This window comes from Dipodomys merriami, unplaced genomic scaffold, assembly GCF_024711535.1.
Source record: "Dipodomys merriami isolate MVZ:Mamm:240054 unplaced genomic scaffold, mDipMer1.0.p SCAF_17, whole genome shotgun sequence".
Classification (NCBI taxonomy): domain Eukaryota; kingdom Metazoa; phylum Chordata; class Mammalia; order Rodentia; family Heteromyidae; genus Dipodomys; species Dipodomys merriami.
The window spans coordinates 13,769,003-13,788,576 of NW_027203048.1; the positions used below are offsets into that span (position 1 = coordinate 13,769,003).

Genomic DNA, 19,574 nt, shown 5'->3' on the forward strand with positions numbered 1-19,574 from the left:
AGTTCAAGCCCCACAACTGGCAAAAAAAAAAAAAAAAAAACCCTCAAATCATATCACCTCTCCCAGGAGAGTCCATCCTACTTAAGTAACTGTCAGTTTAAAGAGAACTAAATCTCATGCCAGAGAACTATAATGCATGTCTCATCAGCTTTACAATTCTAAATCTACAAAGGCCTTAATATTTTCACCTTGAAGACACAAGACTTTAATATGCTTCCAATGCAGAACTCTCAACTTTGGGAGAAATGAACTGGGTAATTGTAAAAGGGAAGGCATATAGGCTATCCAGTACCTTTTAAGATATTTAACAGCACTCTGGCTCTCTCCACTAGATGCCAGTAGAATTCCACCTCACTGCAGTTGAAGTAACTAGAATGTCCTTATTTCACTAAATGTCCAGAGTGTATGGTGGGCCTGAGGGGCACCATCACCCGCTTTGGAGACCCACTGTTCTCATCAATGTTTTTCCTGTTTGTCTTCAATTTCCTGTTTTCAGAGCTAGTGAGCTATCTATCTGTTTCTTCACAGGGGACAGTAAGACAGATTCAAAACAAAAGTACTGTATTTATATTGCAAAGAGAGGCAGCAACATTAAGTAACACAGGCTTTGCCATCAGCAACACATTGGCAGAAATGTACTGAATTCCCATTCAAGCACTTACCAGCAATGTTGTCTTAAGCAAGCATTTAACTTTCTCCAAATCTGTTTCCTCGTCAGCAAAATGGGAATAATCATTTCTAATTGGCAGAGTTGCCGTATGAGATGATTTCAGTAAACAGTTACTCTTCTTGACAAATGGGACTGCAGAGAATAATAGTTATTAAGTTACTACTCTAAAGCACTGGAGGCTCCTGTATACTCTTGGTAATGATTTGTTGGTGCTCCAGAATTGATAGTTTGTCAGACCAGGGGACAATGCTAAGAATAACTGGCTGTTTTACATTATACTTGACTGTTTTATTTGCTTTGTTGTAAAACTCTACAGAATTCAAAAAAAAAAAAGAAGGCATTCATGAAAACAGCATATAAAATATTTATCATACAAAACAAAAACTACCATAATGGCATTGACAGTTTATTTTGAAGGCCATTTAAAAACAAAGTTATAGATGATCTAAGAAAAATTGCACAGAACACACTCATTAAATAAGTATGGTGATTAAATCAAAATAAGGGAAACAGGTTCTCTTCTGCCAATCTGGGAATAAGTTCTGTTGTCCTGAAGGTTGTTCCAAATGGGGGGAAAAAATCATGGCAATTAAAGCTGCCTCTTAATCATGTAAATCTACAGTAGCAACCAAATTTTTCTTTTCTTCCCAATAAGTCAGTTTCGGTCTTCAAACTGTGCCTTGTTTTTTAGAAGATAAGATGCTAAAAATTCAATGGGATTTGGTGGTCTGTAAACGAAAAGAAATCCAAAGTTTAGTTAATAGAAATTTATTTAAAAATTGATTTTCTATTCCAGGACATGCAGACAGCCAGCTACCTAAAAATGAAAACATACTTTAAGCCACATTTCTTGGTTTGAAGTTCAATTGTTTCAAGTTGAATTGTCCTTAAGAGAAAGCAGAATATCAGATCAAGAAATCCAAAGTTTTAGAAATACGTTTTTTAGGCATGTTAAATGAATTGTCATTAAAAAACACACTTTAAGCCGGGTGTTGGTGGCTCACACCTGTATCCTAGCTACTCAGGAGGCTGAGATCTGAAAATTGCGGTTCAAAACCAGCCCTGGCAGGAAAGGCCATGAGACTCTTTTTTTTTTTTTTTTTTTGGGGGGGGGGGGGGGGAAATCCAGTCGTGGGCCTGAACTCTGGGCCTGGGCACTATCCCTCAGCTCTTCAGCTCAAGGCTAGCACTCTACCCTTGAGCCACAGCGCCACTTCTGGCTTTTTTCTTTTTGCTTATGTGGTGCTGAGGAATCGAACCCAGGGCCTCAATCATGCAAGGCAAGCGTTCTACCACTGAGCCACCTTCCCAGCCCCGCCATGAGACTCTTATCTCCAATAAGCTACCAGAAAACCGGAAGTGGCACTGTGGCTAAAGTGGTAGAGCGCTCGCCTTGAGCTCAAGAGTGCAGGGACAGCACCCAGGCCCAGAGTTCAAGCCCCATGACTGACCAAAAAAAAAATTTTTTTTTAATAATCATTTTAATACCACTTGAAGTAAATATGGTAAATGAGTTAGTCAAATAAATTAGCCAAGTATAAAGTTCAAAAGTAATTTGCTGGGTGCTGGTTGCACACACCTGTAATCCTAGTTGCTCAGGAACCTGAGTTCTAAGGATCGCAGCTCCAAGTCAGCGCAGGGAGAAATGTCCAAGAAACTCTTCCTTTTTTTTTTTTTTTTTGGTCCGTTGTGGGTCTTGAACTCTGGGCCTGGGTACTGTCCCTTACAAAAAACTCCAGGCTGGGAAGGTGGCTCAGTGGTAGAGCGCTTGCCTTGCATGCATGAGGCCCTGGGTTCGATTCCTCAGCACCACATAAGAAAAAAGCCGGAAGTGGCACTGTGGCTCAAGTGGTAGAGCACTAGCCTTGAGCTGAAGAGCTGAGGGACAGCACCCAGGCCCAGAGTTCAGGCCCTACAACCGGACCAAAAAAATAAAAAATAAAAAAATTTAAAAAATTAAAAAAACTCCAAGTGTAGCTGTGCCTCAAGTGGTAGAGTGCTAGTCTTAAGCAAAACAAAACTCAGAGACACTACCCTGGCCCTTAGTTCAAGCCCAGAACCAGCAAAAGTAAAATCAACAAAAGTATTCTGAAATTTTTCATTATTTAAAACGATAATAAACTCAATTCTACAATGCATGTATTGCCATAGACAAGTAGCTCACACCTGTAATCCTAGCTACTCAGGAGGCTAAGATCAGAGGATTACAGTTCAAAGCCAGCCCAGTCCCTGAGACTCTTTTTTTTTTTTTTTTTTTGGTCGGTCATGGGACTTGAACTCTGGGCCTGGGCGCTGTCCCTCAGCTCTTCAGCTCAAGGCAAGCGCTCTGCCACTTGAGCTACAGCGCCACTTCCGGTTTTCTGGTGGTTTTTTTATTGGAGATAGGAGTCTCACGGTCTCTCCTGCCCGGGCTGGCTTTGAACCGCGATCCTCAGATCTCAGCCTCCTGAGTAGCTAGGATTACAGGCGTGAGCCACCAGCGCCCGGCTTCCCTGAGACTCTTTATCTCCAATTAACCACCAGGAAACCAGAAGTGGCTCTGTGGCTCAAGTGGTAGAGTACTCACCTTGAGCTGAAGAGCTCAGGGACAATACTGAGGCCCATAGTTCAAGCCCCACAACAACCATCAACAACAAAAAGCTTTATATCCACAAAATATATAAAGACATTATAGTAAAAATCAGCTCTACATGACTAACAGTATTTCACTTTGAGAAGTCTTTATTTTCTCTGTTATCTACATTTGCAGACACAATTTATTATATTACCTTTCTTTGGCAAGCACAGCAAGTCCCTGAAGTAAGATAGGCACTACTGTCTGATCCAGGTAGGCACGAGTTGGCAAGGATTGGAGGTCCACCTTCTGTTTTGACGACTTTTCTGCATTAATCTTCTCATTCTCTACTATCCTCTAGTAAAAAAATTTTAATGCATTAGTATTCCAAGTAACTAGATTATTTTGGACGCTAAACAAAAACTAATAAAAAAGACAAATCAATTACTAGAAATACTTTAGACTGTAAACTTCCCTGACAAAAGAAATTCATCTCTATTTCATTCAAGCTTTTTTTCTGTGAAGATACCATAATATCTTATTCTTTTAATGCTATATCTCCAAATTCTACTTTTGTCTACCTTTTTAGGAGTAAATATAACTTTTGTTTGTTTGGGGGAGGGGTGTGCCAGTAATAGGGTTTGAACTCAGGCCATCCCAGTCTCAATTTTTTTCACTCACGGGCATTCTACCATTTGAGCCATGCCTCCAGTTCTGACTTTTTACAGGTTAGCAATAACAGTCTCTCAAAATTGTCTGATTAGGCTGTCTTCAAACTACAGTAATCAGATCTCAGCCTCCTAAATAGCTAGGATTATATGAGTGAGCCACAGGCGGCCTTTTGTTTTTTTGTCCATTGTGGGTCTTGAACTCAGGGCCTGGAAGCTCTGAGCTTTTTCATTCAAGACTAGCACTCTACTACTTTGAGCCATAGCATTAATTGGAGGTAAGCGTCTCACAGACTTTCCTGCCCAGGCTGACTTCAAACCACAATCCTCAGATCTCAACCTTCTGAGCAGTAGGATTTTAGGCATGTGGCCCTTTTCCTTTTTTGGTACTTGGAATTACACCTAGGGCCTTGAATATACCCTACCACTGAGTTACATACTCAGTTTTCATACTCAGTTCTCCTTTTTTTTCCCCCCCCCCATGAGTGTCTTGTTTTTGTTTGTTCATTTGGGCTTATACTTTCTCTTGGTTTTGGCTTTTGAGACAAGGTCTCACTATGTATCCTAAGCTAGCCTTTAACTGTGATCCTCCAGCCTCCAGCTTCCTTAGTATTGGGATTGCAGATGTGAACTACCATGGCTGGTTGACTCACATATACATTACCTTATTACACTGTATTCCAAAATATTGTACATGACATAAATTAGCATAATATCAAAGCATAAATGCTGATTCTGCTTCTTTTACTACAGATCATATCAAGAACAAAGACTCACCTAGCAAGGTGGCTCAGGTCTGTAATCCTAGCTACTCAGGAAGCTGAGAAACAAGGGTCGTGGTTTGAAGCCAGCCCAGGCAGGAAAATCACTGAAACTCATCTCTAACCATCAAAATGCCAGAAGTGAAGCCATGCCTCAAGTGGTAGAGTATTAGCTTTGAGTGAAAAGCTAAGGGAGAGTGCCTAGACCTTAAATTCAAGCCCCAGGACCAATACACAGCACACACATACATACACACTAAATCCAGGTGTGGTGTGCATGACTGCAATCCCAGCACTGAGGCAGGAAGACCATGATTTCTCTGCCAGCTTGGGCTACACTGTAAGATTTCATGTTCTTTTTTTTTTTTTTTTGGTCGGTCATGGGGCTTGAACTCTGGGCCTGGGCCCTCAGCTCTTCAGCTCAAGGCGAGCACTCTACCACTTGAGCTACAGCGCCACTTCCGGGTTTTTTTCTGGTGGTTTTTGGAGATAGGAGTCTCACGGTCTCTCCTGCCCGGGCTGGCTTTGAACCGCGATCCTCAGATCTCAGCCTCCTGAGTAGCTAGGATTACAGGCGTGAGCCACCAGCGCCCGGCTAGATTTCATCTTCTTAAGGAGGGAGATGAGGACTCAACCTAGGTACCTGAAGATTTTGCTCACTGGCTGGCACTCTACCAACTGGGCCACGCCTCCAACCCTCCCCGTGTCGCCTCCCCTCCCCCATCTCATCTTAAGGAGGTTTTAAAAAGAAGTTCACTATGAAAACAGATGAGCGGTAAATCAATATATATTGCTATTCAGCGGCACAGAGTAGTCCAAATGGCAAACTCTGGGCGTTAAGTCAAGGATAGAAATACAACTGAATCTTTTGACCAAAGTGGGCGGCCTGGGTTGAAAATACAGCGCTCTACTTCCGGTAGACATCAGACATTCAACTTCTTTGAACCTACAGAGGCTGAAAATTCACAGAAATTGATCGCTAAAAGATAGAAAAACTATTAACATACTGATGCTCGGAAATACTCCTGTTCTCCCTTGTCCAAACAGCCAACCCTTCCCTGAGAAGCTTGTATTTTCCTACCCAGCTCTGCTTAGTTCATGCGTCCCAGAATTTACTCCTTTCCCTACACGTCCATCCTAGTTTGTTTTTTCAGACAAGTAGAGGTATCGCTAGCAATAAAGCCAGGCACCCACAATTTGAGACCATTCAGGCAGCCAAGTTTTGTCTAGTGCAAAATAACCTAGTAAAATCAGATCCCGAGTTGTGTCTGGCTCTGGGGCCAGGGCTGCGGCACAGGGGAAGGGGTGGGTTACCTCCACGTTGTCTGTGAGACCGTACTCGGTGTGAGGGTTTTCTGCCACCTAGGAAACAAAACAGCCGTCACACAGAGCCCCCGAGCGCGCTCCGCGCTGCCAGCCCGGCGCAGCGCCGGCCCCGCGCCAGGCCCGCCGGGTACCTGCGTCTGCCCCTCCAGCATCTGCTCCGGCTCCATGGCGGACCCCGCGGATCACAGTCACCGGCTACCAGTCTTGGAAAACAAGAAGAGCCTGGAGTTACCCGGGAGATTTCAACCCCAGGAAGGAACGCGGCCCCTGGCCCCGCCCCCCGCCCCACCTGGGCGCCCGCACGCCCGGGGTGAGGGGGAGTCGGAGGGGGAGGCCCCCCACTCGGGGGCCGCCTCGGGTGCGGAAGTTCCGCGGGAGAACACCCTCCCCTCCAGGGCCGTGTATAATGGGGAAAGAGGACAGATGGCGGGCTACGCACCCCGACGCTGTGGGTTCCTATGAGCTCCCCGGCGCGCAACCAACTCCCGGCGCCAACCTCTCCGGCCGTAAGTGACGGTGTCGCACAACTGACGCGCATGCGCCGGCGTTCCCGGCGGGCCTGGGCTGCGGGAGCGACGCCGGGACCCGCCCGCCCGCCAGTGGGCGCCTGAGGCCCCGGCCGTGCTGAGGGAGTGTTCGCCCAGTGACGCCCCGCGGGACCGGAGTGGGTCGTTCGTCTAAATTCGGAGCTCTCGCGGCCCCCACCCCAGCCCTGACCCAGTGACGTGCCAGCCTCCGGGCTCACCCGAACCCCGGACTCTGTCCCGGAGGAACCTAGTCCTCGCACTGGCTGGGCGGTTCTTTCTAGAACATCTTAGGCCCGGCTCAGCCATCTGCCCGAGAATGTCAGAGTTTTGTTTTTGTAACAAGGGAGGGGAGGAGAGGGCTGGAAGGGGGCTCAGTGGAGGAGCGCTTGCCTGGAGGGCATGAAGCCCTGGGTTCGAGTCCTCAGCACCACAAAAACAGACCAAGCCAGAAGTGGCGCTGGGGCTCGAGTGGTGGAGTGCCAGCCTGGAGCAAAAGAAGCTCAGGGACAGCGCCCAGGCCCCGAGTTCAAGCCCCAGGACTGGATTAAAAAGAAAAAAACCACCGGCCTCCTTTAAACAGTGTGTAAGGGGCATAAAAGGATGTAGTACATCAGACTGTCTTTAATCCAGTGCCATTTATTTTAGGATAAATACAAACGTTGTAGTCATGAACTTCATGTTTTTGCCTCAATCGTTACATTTCTTTCTTTTTTCTTTTTTTGTCGGTCGTGGGACTTGAACTCTGGGTCGGAGCCCTGTGCCTCAGCTCTTCAGCTCAGAGCGGGTGCTCTACCACTTGAGCCACAGCACCACTTCTAGTTTTCTGGTGGTTAATTGGAGATAAGAGTCTCAGGGAGGGCTGGGAAGGTGGGTCAGTGGTAGAGCGCTTGCCTTGCATGCATGAAGCCCTGGGTTCGATTCCTCAGCACCACATAAGCAGAAAAAGCCGGAAGTCTCGAGTGGTCGAGCGCTAGCCTTGAGCTGAAGAGCTGAGGGATAGCGCCCAGGCCCAGAGTTCAGGCCGATGACTGACCAAAATAAAAAAAAAAAAAAAAAAACACCAAGAGTCTCAGGGACTTTCCTACCTAGCTGGCTTTGAATGGCAATCCTCAGATCTCAGTCTCCTGAGTAACTAGGATTACAGGCGTGAGCCATCGATGCCCGGCTTCTTTTTTATTTTTTATATATTTATTAGTGTGTGTGTGTGTGTGTGTGTGTGTGTGTGTGTGTGTGTGGTGTGTGTGTGTGTGTGTGTGTGTGTGTGTGTGTGTGTGTGTGTGTGTGTGTGTGTGTTGGTCCTGTGGCTTGAAATCAGTTTGGCTTTTTCAGTCAGGGTGACATTCTTCCATTTGAGCCACACCTACACTTGTGACTGATTAATTTTTCTGATTAATTGGAGATAAGAGTCACATAAACTTTCCTGCCCTGGCTGGCTGGCTTCAAATCATAATCTTCAGATCTCAGCCTCCTTAGTATCTAGGATTTGCAGGTGTGAGCCACTGGCACCCAACATTAAAACATTCTACTTATGTGCAATGCATATTATCTATACACCATAAATATAGAAATAATAGACCATATGTGTATATACTACTATTTTGTTTAGCATGCTGACTGAATACTCTCTCTGATAATCTAGATTGTCACTCTAGAGTTGAATTTTGTATTAACATGCTCTGCTATGCTTTCATAGATAGCGTCATAGCTTCAAAAAGCAAGTTGAGCTGGTCAGGTAGCAATTTATACTTACACCTACTATTTCAAAACCATGAGCTCATTCACTTTTACTGAACATTGTAGACAATCTCAAACTAGTGTCAGTTTTGTTTTGAGGTTAGTGGTTGGTTAGCTTCTTAGTGGGGTTTAAATGTTTGAACCAGATTTTTTTTTTGCCAGTCCTGACACTTGAACTTGGGGTCTGCGCACTGTCCCTCAGCTTCTTTTGTTCAAGGCTAGCACTCTGCCACTTGAGCCACAACACAATCTCCATTTTATTCTGTTTATGTGGTACTGAGAAATCTAACTCACGGCTTCATGCATGCTAGGCAAGCACTCTACCACTAAGCCACATTCCCAGCCCTTTTTTTTTTGGGGGGGGGGTCCAGTCGTGGGGACTGAACTCTGGGCCTGGGCGCTGTCCCTCCCTCAGCTCTTCAGCTCAAGGCTAGCGCTCTACCACTTGAGCCACAGCGCCACTTCCGGCTTTTTTTCTTTTTGCCTATGTGGTGCTGAGGAATTGAACCCAGGGCCTCATGCATGCAAGGCAAGTGCTCTACCACTGAGCCACCTTCCCAGCCCCCATTTTTTTTTTTTAATCAGATGTGAGATGCTTATGCTGGTGGTTCATACTTGTAATCCTTACTACTCAGAAAGCTGAGGATTAAGGTTCAAAGCCAGCCAGGGCAGAAAAATCCCCATGAGGCTCTTATCTATAGTTACCCAGTGAAAAATAGAGGTTTGGCTCAAGTGATAAAGTGACAGCCTCTAGTGGAAAAAAGCAAAAGAGGCCCTGAGTTCAAGCCCCCAATAACAGCACACACACCCATAACACACACACACACACACAATCTTGACTAATGTTAACCCTTCCATTCTTTCCCCTCAAAGAAACGTTCATGAACTTTTTTATTTTTATTTATGTATGTATGTATTTATTTTTCAGTCATAGGGCCTGAACTCTGGGTATAGAAGCTGTCCCTCAGCTCTTCAGCCCAAAGCTAGAGCTCTACCACTTGAGCCACAGCACCACTTTCAGCTTATTTTTTCCTGCTTATGTAGTGCTGAGGAATTGAACCCAGGGCCTCATGAATGCAAGGCAAGCACTCTCCCACTGAGCCACCTTCCCAGCCCCATGAATCTATTTTTGCTCCTTAGCACAGTGGCAGACTACTAATTTTATATTGTTACTCTAATTTTGCTATCCCTCACAACCATGTCTTTTGTTTCAATATTTGTTTTTCTCCCTTTTTCAAGGCCAATCATCTCTTAAAGTAGGCTATTTTATTTTACTGTTTTTTTTCTTCAGTTAATAAAATGTCCTAAGCTGAGCAGTTGGCTCATACCTGTAATCCTAGCTGCTCAGGAGGTTGAGATTTGAGGATCGCAGTCAAAGTTAGCACAGGCAGGAAAGTCCATTAAACTCTTATCTCCAATTAACCACCAGAAGACCAGAAGTGGAGCTGTGGCTCAAAGTGGTATAGTGCTAGCCTTGAACAAAGAGCTCAGAGACAGTGCCCAGGCCTGAGTTCAAGCCCCATGACTGACCAAAAAAAACAACAACAAAAAATTGTCCTAACTGGGTACCAGTGGTTTATTCCTTTAATCCTAAGTACTTAGGAAGCTGAGACCTGGAGGATCATAGTTCAAAGCCAGCCCAGGCAGAAAAGTTGGAAAGACTCCATTTCTAATTAACAAGCAAAATGATAATTAAAGTGGAAGAGTGTCAGTATGAGCAAATAAACTGAGAGAGATTAAGAGATCATGAGTTCAAACCCTCCTACAGAAAGAAAGAGAGAGAAAAGAGGTCTTTTGTTGTTGTTGATGGTGGTGGTAGGGCTTGAACTCTGTGCCTGGGTGCTGTCCCTAAGCTCTTCAGCTCAAGGCAAGTGCTCTACTACTTGAGCCACAGCATCACTTCTGGTTTTCTGGTGGTTAATTGGAGATAAGAGTCTCACTGATTTCCTGACGGGGCTGGCTTTGAACCACAGTCCTTAGGTCTCAGCATTCTGAATAGATAGATTAATAGGCCTGAGCCACCAGGCCCCAGCTAGAAGAGGTCCTTAAGAGCTGTCACTGGTTTTTACTTCAAATAATCTAGTTAACATCTAAAGGTAAGTGTTTAGGAAGTTTCTTAAATAGCAAGTCAAGTTGAAATTAAAACAAAAAAACAACTATTTTGTGGTAGGCATTTTGGCAAAGAAGTTAATGGGTTAAAGTGATAAAGTGATTGGATGTCCTGGCTTAGTTACCACAGTGCTTAGCTCTTCTTTTTGGTCCTGGTGAAACTGTCCTAGATTCCATTTGAGATTAAGTGTCCTGAAAGTCCTTACCATCTAAAAACTGGGAGCCTTCCACACTGTAGGTTGAATGGCTAGGAAGGTTCAGATCTTCAGTCCAGGCAAAATATCAGTCCAGGAAAATATCAAGGCATAAATTTTCTTTCTTTCTTTCTTTCTGTCTGTCTTTCTTTCTTTCTTTCTTTCTTTCTTTTTTTTTTTGTTGTTGTTGTTGGTCGTGGGGCCTGAACTCTGGGCCTGGGCACTGTCCCTCAGCTCTTCAGCTCAAGGCTAGCACTCTACCACTTGAGCCATAGCCATACTTATGGCTTTTTCTGCTTATGTGGTGCTGAGGAATCAAATCCAGGGCCTCATGCATGCAAGGCAAGCAAGCACTCTACCAGTGAGCCACCTTCCCAGCCCCCACAATTTTTCTTGAGATCAATTTAGGAAGATGTAAATCACAAAATTGATTTGAAACAATTGCAAAGGACAGAGGATGTGAACTGAAAAGATGAAAAGGCTCAAGATCCCTAGCTAAAAGAGTTTGGGCTAGGCACCAGTGGTTTATGCCTGTAATCCTAGCTACTCAGGAGGCTGAGATTCAGTATCTGAGTTCAAAGCCAGCCCAGGTAGATAAATCTAACAGTCATATTCAATTAACTAGCAAAAAACTAGAAGTGGAAGTGTGGCCCAAGTGGTAGAGCATCAGGTTTGCACAAAAAAGCTAAGGGAGAGCTCAAGGCCCTGAGTTCAAGCCCTGGTACCAGCACCAAAAAAAGAGAGTTTGGTCCATTTTATACTGCAAGTCAATTGATGGTATCAGAAAACCAATCCTAGTCACAGTGAATCTCAACCCCATATCTTTACCATAGGAATAAAAAGAAAAGGCTGTAGAAGAAACACATTCAAAATTAGATGCAACTGGCTAGGCACTGGTGGCTCACATCTGTGATTCTATCGCACCAAGCCACCCTGGGCAGGATAGTCCATTAGACTCTTCAATAAAAACTACCAAAGGGCTGGGAAGGTGGTTCAGTGGTAGAGCACTTGCCTTGCATGCATGAGGCCCTGGGTTCGATCCTCAGAACCACATAAGCAGAAAAAAAAGCAGGAAGTGGCACTGTGGCTCAAGTGGTAGAGCGCTAGCCTTGAGCCGAAGAGCTGAGTGACAGTGCCCAGGCCTGGAGTTCAGGCCCACGACTGGACCCCCCCCCCCAAAAAAAAAAAAAAAAAAAACTACCAAAAACTTGAAAGTGGAGCTGTGGCTCTAGTGGTAGAGTGCTAGCTTTGGGCAAAACAAGCTCAGGGGCAGTGACCAGGCCCTGAGTTCAAGACCCAGGACTGGTAAACAAACAAATAAAAACCTAAAAGGTGGGCTGGGAATGTGGCTTAGTGGTAGAGTGCTTACCTAGCATGCATGAAGCCCTGGGAAAGTAGCACTTTTGCTACTTTTGCTACTTTTTAGATAGGGTCTACTACTTTTAGGCCTACTTTTTAGATAGGTTCTTTTTTAGATAGGGTCTCACTTTTTGTCCTTGCTGGTGTTAAACCAAGATCTTCCTGTTCCAAACTTCCCTCTCGTGTAGCTGTAATTACAGGTGAAGATAACCATACCACGTTTATTTTATTGTAATGGGACCTTGCTAGCTTTTTGCTGGCCATAAAACTCTATCCTCTACATATCTGCCCCCAAAAAGCTTGGATTTTAGGTGTGAGCTGCTGGGCCTGGCCTACAATGAGTTTCAACATGGTGAGAAGAAAAAGCAAATTAAGAATATTATATTTGGCTGAGAATGTGGCTTAGTGGTAGAGTGTTTGCTTAGCATGCATGAAGCCCTGGGAGTCATTCCTCAGTACCACATAAACAGAAAAATCCAGAAGTAGTGCTGTGGCTCAAGTGGTAGAGTGCTAGCCTTGAGTAAAAGAAGCTCAGGGAAGTCCTCAGGCCCTGAGTTCAAGCCCCAGGACTGGCAATATATAATTTATAAAAAGTCAAGACCAGGGCTGAGAAGTTGGCTCAGTGGTAGAGTGCTTGCCTCACAAGCATGAGGCCCTGGGCTTGATTCCTCAGCACCACATAAGCAGAAAAAAGCCAGAACTGATGCTGTGGCTCAAGCAGTAGAGTGCTAGTCTTGAGCTGAAGAGCTGAGGGACAGCGCCCAGGCCCAGAGTTCAGCCCCCATGACCAACAAAAAGAAAAAGAAAAAGTCAAAACCAGACAAAACTATGCAGAATATTGTTTCAAAATGCCTAAGCACATGGAAAACTAAGTTGGGAAGCACAATAATGATTACTACAAAGTTCAGGATAGTGGCTTCCTCTGAAGGAGGAGAAAAGAAATTTAGATAAGGAAATGGTTCACACCTTCAAGGAATGATTATAGCCATTTATCTTCACTTGGATGTAGTATATTATTTTTCATTAAATTGCACATTTAAGTTCTACATATCATATTTGATGATATAAGATTTCACACAACAGCAGGGTGCTAGTGGCTCACGCCTGTAAGCCTAGCTACTCAGGAGGCTGAGATCTGAAGATTGCCGTTCAAAGCCAGCCCAGGCAGGAAGCCGGAGAGACTCTGATCTCCAATAAACCACTCAGAAAACTGGAAGTGGTGCAGTGGCTTAAGTGGTAGAGCACTAGCTTTGAGCTGAAGAGCTGAGGAATTCAGACCCAGAGTTCAAGCCCCATGACCAAAAAAAAAAAAAAAGATTTCACACAACAACTGCTTTGTAGTTTAAAGAGAAGTCATTACTGGAGGGAGATGGAGAATTAAATCAAATCTGAAATACAGCTGGTATCTCAAAAGAAAAAATAGAATTTGCACCTGGAAAGTGGGGATCAGGAAATATAGTATGTCATTTTTGCAGTAGCTTCTATTTGTAAATGAATATTTCTGAGGAATAATTAGATAAAGTTGTGGCACTATGTGGAGACTCTAGGAATCACTCGGGAGGCATTTGTAATCCTCACATACAAACAATGGGGACTTTGTGTTGGCATTCCCTAGTTTTAGGCAACAAGAAACAATTGTGGCTAACTAAAGTAAAAAGGGAGACTTTTCTAAAAGTTTGGGAATGGGAGAGAAAGAAGGAAAAGAGAAAGGGAAAAAATAAAACGGAGAAAAAAGACTGAATCACTTATTGGATAGGTTGTAGGAACCCAGAAGGTCGGGGATTCACCATGGGATGAACTGATGTACCAATTTTAGAAGCTCCATTAAAACTGCCTTCTATTTCAGCTTGTCATCAACAAAGTGCCAGTTTGCCATTCACTCATGCCTGTAATCCTAGCTACTCAGAAAGCTGAGATCTGAGGATCACAATTTGAAGCCAGATCCACCAGAAAAAGTCCTTGAAAGTCTCTCCTCCCTCCCCCCACTCTCTTAACAGAAAATGCTTTATTAAAAAAACTATTCAAGCTGGGCACCAGTGGCTCACATCTGTAATCCTAGCTACTCAGGAGGATCCTGGATTTGAGGATCCTGGTTCAAAGCCAGCCAGGTGGGAAAGTCCTCCAGACTCTTATCTACAATTGACCACCAGAAAACAGGAAGTGGTACTGTGGTTGTGGCTCTAGTGATATAGTGCTGGCCTTGAGCTGAAGAGCTCAGGGACAGCGCCCAGGTCCAGAGTTAAAACCCTAAGACAAAAAAACAAACAAAAAAAACACCTATTCAAAACTATATATATACATACTCTCCCTGGGTCTTGAACTCAAGGCACTATCCTTGAGCTTCTTTTGCTCAAGGTTAGCACTCTACCATGTGAGCCATAGCATCACTTCAAGTTTGTTTTTTTTTGTCCGGTCGTGGGGCCTGAACTCTGGGCCTGGCCACTGTCCCTCAGCTCTTCAGCTCAAGGCTAGCACTCTACCACTTGAGCCACAGCACCACTTCCGGCTTTTTTCTTTTTGCTTATGTGGTGCTAAGGAATCGAACCCAGGGCCTCAGGCATGCAAGGCAAGCGCTCTACCACTGAGTCATCTTCCCAGCCCACTTCAAGCTTTTTCTGTTTATGTGGTACTGAGGAATGGAACCCAGGGCTTCATGCATGCTAGGCAAGCACTTTACTCAGCCACATCCCCAGCCCCCCCCCTTTTTTTTTTTTTAAGAATTACACTACTTGTAATGTTCATAGAGTCTAATTCTGTGGTATACAATGATTTTTTTTTTTCTTTTGCGGGGTGGTGGAGGAAAGAAAGACCCTATGCTTTTGGGACTTCTTCTCTGTCTTCTTTTTCTTCTTCTCCTCCTCCTCCCTTTTTTTTCAGTAGGGCTATTTTCTATTATAGGTTAGCTTGATGGCCTTTAAAAATGTAAAGATAATCAGGGTGCTGGTGGCTCATGCCTGTAATCCTAGCTACTGAGGAGGTTGAGATCTGAGGATCAAGGTTGAAAGTCAGCCTGGGCAGAAAAGTCCATGAGACTCTTATCTCCAATTAACCACTAGAAAACTGGAAGTGGCACTGTGGCTCAAGCGGTAGAGCGCTCACCTTGAGCTGAAGAGCACAGGGACAGCTGCCCAAGCCTAGAGTTCAAACACCATGACTGACACACAAAAAAAGTAGAGATAACTAGTGGATGAATGTATATAACTCATCATTCACTATTTACAAAGGAAGGAAATAGTGGCATATGTGACTATGAAAATGAATCTTTTTTTTTTTAATGATATGTCTGGATGAAGTGAGTCTCATCTCCAATTAATCACAAAAAGTTGGAAGTCCATCTGTGGTTCAAGTGGTAGAGTGCTAGCTTTGAGCAAAAAGACCTCAAGGACAGCAGTCAGGCCCGGAGTCAAGCCCCAGTACTATCACCAAATAGAAACATTAAAGAGGCTGGGAAGGTGGCTCAGTGGTAGAGTGCTTGCCTAGCATGCATGAGGCCCTGGGTTTGATTCCTCAGCACCACATAAGCAGAAAGGTTGGAAGTGGTACTGTGGCTCAAGTGGTAGAGTGCTAGCCTTGAGCTGAAGAGCTGAGGGACAGTGCCCAGGCCCAGGGTTCAAGCCCCACGACCGGAAAAAAAAATGCCAGTTCCCAGGAGAATCTCACCTAATATTTATTTCTACTTTGTGATTGAGTGGTCTGTACTTGTGTCTTATTAGAATAATGGGGACGGATAGGTAATGCCCCAAATGAAGGGAGCTAGGGAAGCACAGTAGAATCCTTTGTAAACTATCGGATGGCAATTGAATGAAACCTAAAAATTACCTAATTCATGCAATTATGTCTTCAAGTTGTATATCTTTTCTTTGAGGGGGTCCGGTCATGGGGCCTGAACTCTGGGCCTGGGCGCTGTCCCTCAGCTCTTCAGCTCAAGGCTAGCACTCTACCACTTGAGCCACAGCGGCACTTCCGGCTTTTTTCTTTTTGCTTATGTGATGCTGAGGAATCGAACCCAGGGCCTCAGGCATGCAAGGCAAGCGCTCTACCACTGAGCCACCTTCCCAGCCCCAGTTGGATATCTTTACTAATTGTTAACTTTATTGATTCATTGACCTCGACCTTGTCGCCTTAACTAATATTTTGGGGGTGCCCTAAGGTTTCCTCTCAGATAATAAGTCCCGGGTTGATTCGCATTACTTCTAAGAACTCTGATCAATCATCTGACGTTAACTAGCAGAAAAATAATGAACGAAATGAGAAAACAATGACACTGCGAGATAGGAGCCCTGTGAGCTACCCTAGCCGCCCCGAAGCTTCAATGCCCTCCTCCATGAGCTAAACACCTGAGCTTGGCCACAAGGGCCCGCCGCCAAAGCCGGCGGAACTGCATATCCCGAATTGTAGTTCCCGGGGGAAAGGGGAAAGAGAAAGGGATGCCGCACATGCGTGTAGCGGCCCGGCTCAACAAAGACTGAGGCGTGCGCATGCGCGCGGGAGAAGGCCGGCGGAGGACGCGCGCGAGCGCAGCCGCAGCTCCGAGCTTCCCGGCGGTCCGGAGGACGGCGCGAGGGAGGGGCCGGTGGCACCGACCTCTGGAGGAGCAGAAGGGGTTGTGCTCCCAGCCAGGAAGGCGAAAGGGGCGGGGCGGGCCGGGCCGCGCGCGGAGGCGTGGAGCTCCCGGGACCGGGAGGCGCGCGGGGCGGAGCGGGGGGAGGTGGGGGTCTGTGGCCAGGTCGACGCCGTGGCCGCCGCCGCCGCCGCTCGGTCGTCGTCGGTCTGCGGGAGGCGGGTTATGGCGGCGGCGGCAGTGGGAACTGTGAATGAGTTCTCCGGGCGGACGAGGGAAGAAGAAAGGCTGCGGCGGCCCCAGCAGCCAGGTGCCTCCCAGGCCTCCGCCCCCCTGCCAGGCCCCCGCCCCTCCGGCCGCCGGGCGGTCCCCGGCGCCCGGCTCCCCGCATAAGCGGAACCTGTATTACTTCTCCTACCCGCTGGTCGTCGGCTTCGCCCTGCTGCGCCTGGTGGCCTTCCACCTGGGGCTCCTCTTCGTGTGGCTCTGCCAGCGCTTCTCTCGCGCCCTCATGGCCGCCAAGGGGAGCTCCGGGGCCGCGCCGCCGCCCGCCTCGCCCTCAGCCCCGATGCCGGCGCCCGGCGGGGAGGCCGAGCGCGTGCGGGCCTTCCACAAACAGGCCTTTGAGTACATCTCCGTGGCCCTGCGAATCGATGAGGACGAGAAAGGTAACTAGGCGCCGGAGGGTGAGCTGGGAAGAAAGCCCTCGCCTGGGTGGGTACCATCTGCGTCCCTACCTCGCCTTGCCCAGAAGTCTCCCCACAGCTCAGCCCTTCAGGCACAGTTCTCAAACCTTTCCCCTTTGAGGACGCTCTGTCTTTCCACTTTGTTTCAGGCACAACCCCCCCCCCCCCAACCCCGATGCTGCATGACCTAAGTCCCAGTGAGACAGCCAGTCGTGCTAGTGACAGTGACAGTTGTCCTAGAGTGGCCACAAGGATCCTTTCTTGCACTGTAAACAGTGTATGTCTTCTTCTGAGCCTGGTGTTGCAAAACGTTTTGATATCGAAGAAGCTATATCTCTTTATAGGCTTATAATGAAAGCTGAAGATGGGAACGTCAGAAAAAAGTCTTAATTATGAAAATCTTATGAAAAGCCTTAATTTTCAAAGAATTAGCTGTGTGTGATTACATTATTGTGTTAAAGAATTTTGCATTATTTTAAAGGGTTACATGACATTTCAGTATAATGACTCTTGGATATTTTTCTATAAAGTTGTATTCTAGCATTAAACTGTGTGTGTGTGTGGGGGGTACCCCTCTCACTTCCTAGGCAGGAAGCTAACATCTGAGTCATATCTTTAGCCCTTAGCATAAACTTTTGCCTATGGTTGCTGTAGTTTTCTTTAAATCAGTATTTCACAGTCTGTAAGTTTCTCAGTTGGTATATTTAATGAATGGTGTAAACATATATACTGTACAGCAAAGCCTAAAACAGTTTTATGTTCTAATTGAAAGCAAGGCTACTACATTCTTTTCTTTTTTTCCTTTCTTTCTTTCTTTCTTTTTTTCCCTCCCTCTCTCCCTCCTTCCCTCCTTCCCTCCCTTCCTTCTTTCCCTTCCTTCCTTTCCTTTCTCTTCCCTCCCTTCCCTTCCCTCCCCCCTTTCTTTCTTCTGTCCCTGAGCTGCTTTTGCTAAAGGCTAGCACTCTGTCACTTGAGACACAGCACCCCTTACAATATGGTACTGAGGAATCAAACCTAGGGCTTCATACATGCTAGGCAAGCATTCTACCACAGCCACATTCCCATTTCCAATAATATTACATTCTTTATATTTCTTTTGTTTTCTTGGGGGGTTTTTTGGTGTTTTTTTTTTTTTGTGGGGTGGGTTGGAGAGATGAACTTGTGCTTGTTAGATGTTCTACCATGTGAGCCATGCAATCAGCTCTACCAGTTTCTTTCCGTCACTCCAATTTGTGTCTGTCTGTTTGAACTCAGGGCCTGGGTACTGGCCCTGTGCTCTTTTTACTCAAGGCTTTGAGCCACTGTTCCACTTCCAGTTTTCTAGTTTTTAATTGGAGGTATGAGTGTTATGGACTTTACTTCTCTGGGCTGGCTTTGAACTGTGATCCTCAGATCTCAGCCTCCTAAGTAGCTAGGATTAAACTAACATTTTATTTTCCTACGTGTCAGGCATTGTACTGTTAGCTTTGTATGTGTTAAATTAGTCCTCACAGTAGACCTTGAGGTGAAGGTAGTATTGTATCAACATTTTAAAGATGAAAAAACTTGGTTAAAAGGTTAAAGCGAGTCATTCTACTATGAGGGGTCCCTCAGCTTCCCACTTTCCATCTGAAATCACAGATACTTGAAATTCACCCACCGAAAGAATTTTAATATGTCTTACAGTAAGGATTGCATCACATGGTAGAAATTTTAGCAAGGATTTATAGAAAAACAGGAAAAATATTTCCTATACTCCATGCAGGAAACAGGAGTAAAGACTCAAAATGGGGCTGGAGGAGTGCCTAAGCTAAAGAGTACATGCAAGGTCTTGAGTTCAAACCCAGTACTGAAAGAAAAAAAAGAGACTGAAAATGTTGGCCCTTTCATATCTGTGGTCTTTACACTTTCTGAGCTGAGTAATGTATCTGTTCATGTCATCTAGCAGCCCCTAATAGTTAAACAGTGGTTTAGAGTGGCTAAGGGGTACCGTTTATTGTTGTTTTTTTAAAATGCAAATGTTAGGTCTACCCAAAACACGAGCAATAGGTGACTTTCAGGACCTCCCTTTCCCATTGCAAACATGTCTGCCCATTCTAGGAGCTTTGCAGCTTTCTAAGATCTCAAAGAAGGCAGATGTAGATAATTCCTATGACTTTTTCTTGTTACCTGTCATCCACAAGGTGGTAGTATGAAGGGATATTGCTGTTTTGGTTCAGATGTCTGAGTCTGGGTCCTTTAAACACTCATTTTTTTAATATTTATTTATTTATTTATTTATGTGACAGTTATGGAGTACTTGAGGTTTTTCTTTTTCTTTTTCTTTTCCCCTCTTGAAGTTTTTATTCAAGGGTAGTGTATTACTGAGCCACAGCTCCATTTCTGGATTTCTTTTGGTGGTTAATTGGAGATAAGAGGAATCTTAGAGGCTTTTCCTTCCCAGGCT

General features: G+C 45.4%; 2 protein-coding genes across 5 annotated transcripts in view; one reads left to right on the forward strand and one right to left on the reverse strand.

Annotated features, from left to right (window-relative positions):
• Positions 1–1,063: 1,063 nt before the first annotated feature.
• On the reverse strand, positions 1,064–6,516 carry Dpy30 (dpy-30 histone methyltransferase complex regulatory subunit). 2 transcript variants are annotated; one of them, XM_070025322.1, is made up of 5 exons: positions 6,419–6,516; positions 6,111–6,182; positions 5,968–6,015; positions 3,439–3,581; positions 1,064–1,398 (listed from the first exon to the last, which is right to left on the reverse strand). In XM_070025322.1, the coding sequence occupies exons 2-5, from the start codon at positions 6,144–6,146 to the stop codon at positions 1,326–1,328; spliced, it is 300 nt and encodes a 99-aa protein (XP_069881423.1). In that variant the 5' UTR covers positions 6,147–6,182; positions 6,419–6,516; the 3' UTR covers positions 1,064–1,325. The 2 variants fall into 2 exon arrangements, with proteins under 2 accessions (XP_069881423.1, XP_069881424.1); XM_070025323.1 differs by lacking the exon at positions 6,419–6,516 and having other exon boundaries at positions 6,111–6,394.
• Positions 6,517–16,489: 9,973 nt separating this feature from the next.
• Positions 16,490–19,574, forward strand: part of Spast (spastin) — a 59,816-nt gene continuing 56,731 nt past the window's right edge. For all 3 annotated transcript variants that reach the window (XR_011372502.1, XM_070025320.1, XM_070025321.1), the window contains exon 1: positions 16,490–17,131. Coding sequence is in view for 2 of the 3 variants with exons in the window: in XM_070025320.1 (XP_069881421.1) it covers positions 16,717–17,131 (415 nt within the window). In the remaining variant the exon portion in view is untranslated. The remainder of the gene's footprint in view (positions 17,132–19,574) is intronic.